The sequence below is a fragment of the Alexandromys fortis genome, unplaced genomic scaffold, assembly GCF_014885135.2.
Source record: "Alexandromys fortis isolate MF-2015 unplaced genomic scaffold, M_Fortis_MF-2015_v1.1 scaffold_85, whole genome shotgun sequence".
NCBI classification, from domain to species: Eukaryota; Metazoa; Chordata; class Mammalia; order Rodentia; family Cricetidae; genus Alexandromys; species Alexandromys fortis.
This window is the reverse complement of record NW_026067975.1, coordinates 1,255,408-1,265,347: the sequence shown is the minus strand read 5'-3', so window position 1 is coordinate 1,265,347 and position 9,940 is coordinate 1,255,408. Positions and strand designations below refer to the sequence as shown.

The 9,940-nt window shown below is 45.6% G+C and overlaps 1 protein-coding gene across 2 annotated transcripts in view; it reads right to left on the bottom strand.

The window, feature by feature from the left end:
- Positions 1–9,940, bottom strand: part of Clstn2 (calsyntenin 2) — a 554,741-nt gene that overhangs the window by 76,921 nt on the left and 467,880 nt on the right. For both annotated transcript variants that reach the window (XM_050157231.1, XM_050157230.1), the window contains exons 7-8: positions 8,171–8,419; positions 1,955–2,076 (exon numbers count right to left, since the gene is read on the bottom strand). In XM_050157231.1, coding sequence (XP_050013188.1) covers positions 1,955–2,076; positions 8,171–8,419 — 371 coding nt within the window. The remainder of the gene's footprint in view (positions 1–1,954; positions 2,077–8,170; positions 8,420–9,940) is intronic.

The following is a 9,940-nucleotide window of genomic DNA, read 5'->3' as shown; positions in this document are numbered from 1 at the left end:
GAGAGAGAGAGAGAGAGAGAGAGAGAGAGAGAAAGGGAGAGAAGGAGGCAGGGAGAGAAGGAGGGAGGGAGAGAGGATGGGAAGGAGGGAAAAAGGAAGGAAAGGAGGAAGGAAGGACAGAAAAAAGGAAGGGAGGGAGGAAGGAAGGAAGAAAGAAAGGAAGGGAGGAAGGAAACGAGGAAAGAAGGAAGGAAGGAAGGAAGGAAGGAAGGAAGGAAGGAAGGAAGGAAGGAAGGAAGAAACATCCATGGGACCCAGGTAATTTGGAATGTGCTCAGTGACTCAGCCCTTCCTTAACTGCCTGGCTTTCAGAACTGTTAAATTCACTATATATTTATCTACACAACCAGGATTCCTTCTTTGTCTATTTTTAATTTCCAACCCTGCAACTTCATTTGCCTGTATCCTTGTTTCTCAATCCCATCTCAGAAAATGCCTCAGGGTAACTATAATTATCTCCACCAGTATGGCAATGTTCTTATTAAAGAACCCCTCACAATATGGAATTTATTTTAATTCACTTCAATTTGTATTATATATTTTAAAACATCCCATAAAAGCCATCTGGCACGTCAGGACATAGCTGGGAGGTTGCTGAGAAATCATATAAACAATGTCAAGATTTTACCATTCCTCCGAGCCCCAGAATCCCTAACACAACGAAGGAACTGCAGATGAACACACATGCTGCCTTTTCGGTCTCCCAGGATCCAGCCGGGTAGCATTTTCTGCGATCAGGTCAGACAGTTGCCACTGGCTCCCCACACTGCCCTTGCTTTGCTCACATTGCAGAGGTTCCATTAGAGGAAATTCCCGGGGCTGAGGAAACTGGGTCCCACAGAGCATCCATGGGAGTGTCTGTGAGGATGGAAGGGACAGCAATGGCTCACATCTCTACAGGAGTGAGTTCTTGCTGAGGTCAGTCCCCCTGGGAGCCAGGGGAAGGGGCTAGGAGAAGACGGAGAAGAGGCAGAGTAGTAAGGAAACAGAAAACATGGGATTATGAAACACTCGGTCCTAGAAACGGTGAGATCGCAATATACCAGCGGGTCAAGAATGGAGAAAATATTTCTGTAGGGCACAGCACACACAGCGTGGGATGAAGTTAAAGTAGAATAAAAACAAAACAAGGGGTTGAGACCTGAGACGCTAGGGACTATGAAATAAGCATTGTTAACTGACATCTCACCCCTACCTCTCCCTTTTGCTTATTTAAGACCGTTTTTAAAAAAATAAAACCATGCCCACGTTCACCTCTCGGGGAAGGCCCTATCAGTCTTGCTTCCTCACTGGGAAGCACCCTCCCCCTGAAATGAGTACACGTTGGCAGTCTCAGAGCTGTACAGCCCTCGGGAACACACACTTCAAAGCTCTGGACTCAGCCCAGACCTAGTGATTTGTTGTAGAGAAGTGTGATGTGCCAGGCCCTGTGATCAAGCCAGAAAGCGCCAACGAGTCAGCTTTCCCACTTCTGAAAAAAGAAGACACTGCCAACAATGCTCCATGTCATGGCTTTCTTCAAAGTCCTCAGGTCCCTGTTCTCAATCACCTGTCATCAAAAGCAAGCCATACTGTCACCCAAAGGAGAAAGGAAACCGTCAAAGGCAAGACGTGAGACTCAATGACACAAAGACCAAAGATGTGTCAACAGAGATCTTCAGCTGGGCCTGGAGTCAGGACAGACATTTTCCCATGAGTTCAACAAAAAGCAAGTGGATTCAGGTGCACAGATCTCTGACCCTGTGGCATCTCAGTTGGCACCTGTGGCCCCTTTCCCTTCTACAGGGGGCAGTTTCCACCCTGACTTAAGAGGCTATGTGCCTTCCTGAACTGACTTTTCCAAAGCCAAGAAACTGAGAAGACCTGGAGAGAGTCTACCCATTGCCACGGCCTTGAGAGCAAACGGATGGTCTCTGTAAAGGAGAGAGGAGAAGACATGCCCTAAGAGCCTCACCTGGTCCAGCTTCCAGTGAAACTCTGCAGGGCGGAAGGTATCTGCCTGGTCGAAGTCTTTCCGCAGGAGGAAGACGAGGCGGCAGTTGTGCACATACAGGGCGTAGTGATGCCGGTTCATCTCTGAAAGGCAGAAATGGGGTTGGGGCATGAGAGGATCTGCTTCCACCCAAAGAGCCTTGCGTTATGTGGCTAGGCAGTTTAGAAGACAAAGAAATGGTCTCTCTCGTTTTCTTATCTATAATTGGTTCTGATTAATTTCCCAGAACATATGTTGGGGAAGACTTTGAAATGAAATAAGCACTGGGAGGGCCCATTAAAAAAGCTTCTTTGGAGAAACCATCTTGCCTTTAGACACTGGCCTGAAACCTCTTCTCCATCAGATGCCAGTGGAAGGTGATCATGTTGGCAAACTTGTGGTATGTACTCACAGGGGCTCTCTGCCAATCCCGTCCATCCCTGGGCTCCTCCAGCGTGGGTGATTTCTCCTGGAGTTCTGGGATTGGTTTTATTTTCTCAGTCTTGACACAGTGACCACAGAACACATCTCTTTTGTCTTCCTAATCTATGCTAAGAGGGCCTGCCTTACTTTTAGCTGCTAGGAGGAGACAAATTGATTTTCCAGCATTAGACATAACTCTGTGGCTCTTCAAAGCGATGAATAATCCCCCCTCCCCAGGCACAGTGATCAATCAGTGGAACTTTTCTTCCTCTGATGAAAAGACTTCCTTACTTGCTTAGGAAATCTTATGTCATGGTTTTTGCCATGACACTTACAGCCACAAGACACTATGAATCGGCAGGGAGAGATCACATTTTACTTGGCTGTAGAACACAGAGACATTTACTAGGATGCACGGCACACTCTAAGTGGGTAAATGAGTAGATGGGCCATGTATAGGGATGAACATAGCCTTACATTTAGACTTCAGTGGAGGGCTAGAGAGATGGCTCAGTGGTTAAGAGCATTGTCTCCTCTTCTAGAGACCTAGGGTTCAATTCCCAGCACCCACATGGCAGCTCACAACTGTCTGTAACTACAATTCCAGGGGATGCAATACCCTCACAAAGACATGAATGTGGACAAAACACCAGTGCATGTAAAATAAATCTTTCAAAAAAAAAAAAAAGGACTTCTGTGGAACTGTATCTTTGATTATATTAGGAGTCATCTAGCTTCTTGGTGTCACAGTTTCCTTATCTGAATTAGGGTAGGGAGAGTGGAGTAGTTTCCTGTATCTCCTGTGTAAACCTTGCAATGAAGTCAACACTGGCCTCATTTCTAGAGATGAGCATTAATTGGCTCTGGCTAAATAGGCTCCTGTCAATCCCCCAACACATGAACTTGTTCAAGATGCCAGCCCAAGATCAACAGAGAGGGCCATTCTTCTGGCCACACGGCCTCTGCTGAGAACTGGCTGGCAGGACTTGGTCCAGGTCAATAGTTAGTACTTTCCTAGGTAGTTCTGGGATGGGTACCAGCAGAATGTGAACCTAAGGGATGCCTTCTTTCCTTGGGAGAAGTGCAGTATAAAACACGAGGTCTCTGGCAGTTGCAGTTTTATTTGCTAATCTGGAACTGGTACATGTTCACAGATCTGAGAAAATGCATAGAAAAACTTGTACCTTGATCACAGTTTACCTACAAGAGGCTATGAAGTCAACAAAGATCTGGGAGTTTTCAGGTACAAGAAATCTACAGTCTCTGCATTGGCTTGATTTTAAAGTTATCTGATGTCATGTGATCTGGACTTCCCATCTCTGTAACGGATAGCATCTTAATTGCTACAACGAGGAAATGTGTGTAAAGCATCTGCCTGAAACAGATGTTTAGTGGCTGTTGGTTATTATAAAGGCCATTGCTGTGCCTTGGGACTACAGCAGTGCAGACAGCTAAGTTAGATGTTGTTTCTACCCAAGCATCTGCATTCTCTAGACCCCAACCCAAAAATGGCAGGAGGATGGGCAGTTACTACATGTGCCCAGTTTGGAAGGAACCACTCTTAACCTCTGGGTTGGCAAAACCCCTTGGGCTTGGTTATGAGTAGTCTACCAAATGATTTTTTCATGATTATATGACAGATTTTCTGTGTTCCTACTAACTGTTAGGAAAAAAAGTTAGAAATATTTTATTCCACCTTTGTTAGCTTTATTTGGAATCAACTGGGGTGAAGAGGTGGACCAGGAATACTGGAAGAACAGACCTCCTTTGCTAGAGCATCCTTCAGCCTAGGCGCTTTCTCCTTCCCTCTGCCTCACTGCTGCAGACTCCTGGATCAACACACAAGCTAAGGAGCATCTCCTGATCAGTCATCAGGCAGCAGGGAGTGGGGGAGGTTCCCACCTCTTCTCACACTTGAAATCCTTCTGAGCAGTTTTCTAGTCACTCGGGGGCTGTGGGCACACCCTTGTTTTCTCATAGGTGGGAGGGTTTCTGTAGTCCTCCCTCCTGGGCTGATGCTCTGCTACTGCTAGGTCAGGTTGGTCCCTGTGTCTTAGGATTCCCAGTAGGAAATGTCAAGCCCTGTGTATGGCCACTGAGCATTCACGGTTCCCAGCTGAACTCAAAGTAAGTGGGGTGAAGACCCCCAGCAAGAAGGGACCCCAGCTGCAGGGCAGAGGTGGGGGCATGGAGGTGGTATGGAGCAGGGCAGGAGCTGGGGAGGAACTGTGAGTGGTCACAGGCAAGAGCCTCACTCACACAGAGAATGGGAGACAAAGGCCAGCAAACGCTCAAGCATCCCTTGTGGCAGAGGGACTGCTGTGTGTGCACCTAACCCTTTGTAGTCAGATGTGCGGTTGGTTGATTCTCATACCCTCTCCGTGGCTGGGTGACCAAGTTCTGGGAAGTGGAAGGTAATGATCAGAGGTGAAACATACAGCCTGCTGTCTTTGACAATAAAACTCTCTTATACTCGACGGTGTTCTTTCTCTTTAATGGCTAAGTATAACCAGAATGAACAATGCTAGGATTCTTGTCTCAGAACACCTGAACCGAGCAGAGCTTTGTCCTCCTTACCCACCACTGAACAAACAAATGAGCGAAACCCTGAGAGGAGAGTGGTGGCCACTGAGGGCTTTATCGGCAGTAACGATTATAGTGAATTTTCTTTTCTCTCTCTTTCTTCTGCACAGTTAACCTTTGCTGACTAATCAATTCTGCCATCCAACTATTTATAGATGACTTTATAATGGACCAGCATTAGCAAATTTTGTTTTGTTCACCAAAGCAATCTGACGTTCACGAAGGCCAGTTTCATAATTTTCTCAATATTTATATTCTTTGACTTAGTCATCCAACTTCCAGCCGGGAAACAGAAATGTGTGAATGTTAGGCTCTAGACCACTCACTACTGCATTGCTCTACTTGCCTTTGAAGAGAGATACTATAAGTAGCTGACAAAAGAAGCCATTAGATAAAGTATAATAAATCTACATGGCAGAGTTTTAAGCTGGCATACAATTTAGTTCTTAAAGATGATTTTATCTGTCAGGCATTGTGGTGCATGCCTGTAATCCTAGCACCTGGGATTTAGAGACAGGAGGCTCAGAAGTTCAAGACTGCTGTGGGGAGCAACGTGAGTTTTCTGTCACACACCCTTCCAAGAAAACAATACTTTATTACATGGAGATATGGCCTGGGTATAGTTATATATGAAACAATAGTCCCATATGCATTATGAAAATAAATTGAAATGGGAAGAACATTCTTATTCATAGAGATAAAAGTAACATTTTAATGAAATAGTCTGTTATCAGATAATGTCTCTTCAAGTGTTTGGATTTTAGGTGGCTTGTATATTTTGATACTTTCCTGTGCTTTCTCCATTTCTACTGCAATGTGCATCACCTTGCCACTGTAAAAATTTCCTAATATAAAATAAAAGTCCTAATCAGGCCTTGATTAAATCATAATATTTTGTATTTATAGTACTGTCCTCCCAGGGAGCTAAGATAGACTGAAACATTTACACCTTCTCTGTAACAATCCTTTTTTAGACGGATATTTATGATGCATGTGGTGTGTGTGTGTGTGTCTGTGTGTGTGTGAAGGTACCCATACATGTATGGGTACGAGAGCATAAACTTGTATTTGTGGAGGTCAGGAGACAATCTGAAGGAATTGTTTCTCTCCTTCCAAGGCGTGCGTTGCAGGCATGAAGCTCAAATCATCAGATTGGAGACAAGTGCCTTTTCCCACTATACCGTCTCCTTAGCCCTTTATGCCAACCTTTAACTAACTGCAAGGTGTGGCTTCCTGCAAGGGCAGAGTCGAGGCACGGGACCTTGCAGGCCTGAGGTGCTGAGCATCCTGCTGGTGATCCTCTGTAATGGGGAGGTGTTATTGCAGACTGCAGCCACGGCTGCCCAGTAGAGTTCCTCTGAGGCACTGAATTGTGGACCTAGGATGGGGTCCTGGCACCCACATGCCATAAAGCTTTGCTGGCTTATTCTACCAAGAGCCTGTGGTGCCTCTGTTGTAAGAGTCTGGCTCTTGGGTGTGCAGTAAGTGCTCCTAGACACGCATACACTGTTTTAGACAGTGGTGCTGTGCTGGCTCATTACGCTAACTCTCCTGTTTTACTTGCCCTTGTGTAGGCAGAAACACTGTTTGGTTTCTCTATTTCCCGGGAGCATTTGACACATGTTCAAAAAATACTCATATCTGTATCTGCTAAGTCTTGATCAGTTGTACCATCCTGAGGCCTCAGGGGAACTTTGGACCTAGAGCCATTATATCCAGAGCAACCACCAGGTGTTGCTAGGACGAGACCACTAAGCCCAGCCCCAAGATTAGTGCAGGACTATGACATCTTTCCTGCCTGAAGATCCCAGAGAAAAATCTATTGCTGGTGCTGATTCCTCCTACATGGACTAATCTTATGTGTAGGCAAAAGTCAGGCAATCCTGGCTTAGAATCTATATAGAAAAGAAAAACATCAGCATAGACCACAAGGATCTATGGATGGATGGAAAATGTAGAGGTCTTATAGTGACATGAGATGGAATAACCTTAGAAATAGTAATGATGGTGCCAGGGTATCACCTGAACTAATAGTCCACTACTTCTGCATCTTATTGAAATGATTTCATATTTTAATTCATACTTATTTCCTCCACTTGGCATATGGGGAAACCGAGGCTTATGGGGCATAATAACTCCTCAAAGGTCACACTTCAACAGCCATCTAGGTGACCTGTGGACCTGGGCTGTCTGACAGCATGTGCTGAGCTACCACTCTCTGTGCTGCCTTACAGATAGAAACGCTGATTTACCCGACAAAAGTTACATTTGAAATCAGAGACAGGAATCATAATTAAAGGCAGAGTTTAAAACCTGGCAAAAGATCTCAAGACATGTGTGTGCATGTTTGTGTGCGTGTGTGTGGTGTGCTCATGTGCACACGGAGGCAGAGTGACACATCCGTAGGATGTGAACTTAGCAGAAGCTAAACTGACATTCTGGTTCCCGTGTTTATTGGCTGTGTAACTAGCCACCTAGGACAAGATGGATAGAGTCTCATTGAATGTTTCCTTATCCTTAAGATGGGAGACAATAATGCATTCATCAAATTTCCCTCATAAAGGTTCAGAAAAAGAGCAGTTGACACCAACCATACATTCTAAGTGACTAGCAATGTTCTGAGAGCTTGGTGTGTATTTAAATTACTTAATCGGTATAAATAGCTCATGAGGGGGATGATACTATTACATGATTAGGCATCTGTAAGTGATGGGGTGTGGTCAATGCCCAGAGCTACCTTGTGCTGGACTAGCATGAAAGAGATGTTCAGCACCTGCTAGCTAGCTTTGTTCACTTTCAAACTACTGCTTTAAGTTGACAGGATCCTCTTTTTCAAACAAGGGCTTTTGAAAACACTTGTATGATATAGTAAATGTGTAGTTTCTTTGTTGCAGGAGGGATGAAGTCCTCCTCACCACCATCCCGCCCCAGGAGCCCTAAGGTGCTTCCATAGACAGGGAAATTCTGAGGAACTCAGTTTAAAGATTATTGATCCAAACTGCCGCATTCGCTGTTTACACCTTTTCTTTGCACTCTTCCCTAACCCTACTTTACCCGAATCGTGGAAAATCAGCAGTTGGAAAACCAGAGCATAGAATGCATTCCCAAGCTCGCTATTCTGCTTCTGTTTTAGCACACCCGCCAGAGTTCTGTCTGTCTAGCCATCGGGGACACAGCAGGTTAGAGACTCACCAGTTTTATCCGAGTTACAGAGGATGGTTTCCTTCTCGGCTCTCACGCCAGGGCTGGGGCCATGTTTCATCCACATAGTGATGGTGAACTGGTCTGTCAGGTTCTTGGGCACAATCCCATCGGGGATCTTGGCACCCTGCCTGCCATCAAACTTGAAGATCATCTCACTGCTGTCCACCAGCAGTCCCGCAGTCCAGTTGGTAGCCGCGCTGGGGGATGGCAAAAGGTCGATGATGCCTGAGGATGCTCCTGCAAAGGGAAGAGATAAAAGCACCATGGGTCCTTCCTGCAGGTGGGAGTGTCCTTGCCTTCTGACTTCTGCTTCCTTGTCAGAATGCAGCTAGTGTACTGAATGAGGTCTGGGCTCGTTCCTGACTTAGGTGGCTCAGAAAAGAGCCCAGTATCATTCCAGCCTCTGACTTGCTTCTGGTCTGCTTAAGTACACATTGGTAACTTGCAGAGGAAAGTGATACATATGTCCAGGCAGGTATAATCAACTATTGTACAAGGAAAAGCGTGAGAATAGCCTGAAGTGTCAGAGAACCAACCACGCGGCTTATATTAGCTCGATTTCCTGCAGACAGCCAGGGCTTAATTTGGGTGAATGGATTCATTCAGGCACCTATCAATCAATTAACCTGTCAGTCATCTGTTGAACATTAACCCCATGCCTAAGGTCTGTCCACATGAAGGTGAATCAGATACTTATTATAATGGAGACTCTAAGAGACAACATAGTATGATCAGGGTTATGATTGGGGAAAATTCCGGGTTCTCATCTCGAGAGAAGGTGGTAACTCACTTTGTACACCCTACATTTTTCTACAACCATTGGTTGAAGCCAAATGGTACGGTGTTTGAGACCAGGGGCTCTGAGGGCTGCAGCACTCAATTGAACACTTGGATTTGACACCTGGCAGCTTGACTTGGCAGCTTTGTGACTGGAAAAATGTCCCTTAATCTCCCTGACTGTGCTACCTTCCGTGGTGTAGGTGGGGACCGAATAGGATTATGTATTCAAGCTTGCAGCTAAATGCTTAACACATGATGAGTGCTCTCTTAGTGTGAGCTACAATTTTATCAACACCATTACTGTGGGTTTTTTGCCAGGCTAGAGCAGGATGGTTTATTCTAAACCAGCAAGATTATACAGGACCCACCACAGGACAGCTTTGTGGAAGGTTAGGGAGAGGGAAGAGCTGACTGTTCTCCTGGGAGGACCCTTGGGCCCCAACTCACTCTATGGAGCAGCAGCCTCTGTTTTATAGAAAGAGGGCTCAGTTGCTCAGGTAAGATGGGAGCCTCCTGCTATGTAAGTTTGATTAGTTGGGGAATGCAAGCTTTGCCAGGATTGTGTGTGTGGCTGTCTCCGGGCAAGGCACTCAGCAGACATTGTAAACGTTGTGTTGGTGGTATGAAGGTGAGAGCAGCTGCCTCCCGCCGAAGATGCTGATGGGTGTTGGGAAGTGTGCACTATCTGAGGTCTGTTGGGTCATTGGCCTTTTGACCTCTGCAGAGCAGAAAGTCATCTTATCCAGGGTTTGGGTTTCAAGGCCAGCTGTCATGGAAAGTCTCCTACCCTGGAGACTCCTCAGGAAGGTGCCACATTGGAAACCAATATACTTCATTATATTGTACATTTTAGCCAGACTTCCCTTTGGGTTTGGAATGGACCATCAGGTACATATTCATTGGCTTGGATATACTACATGGGAAAAGATGATTCCTTTGAGTACAGATACTCTACTTAGACTGCATTAAATTCATCCT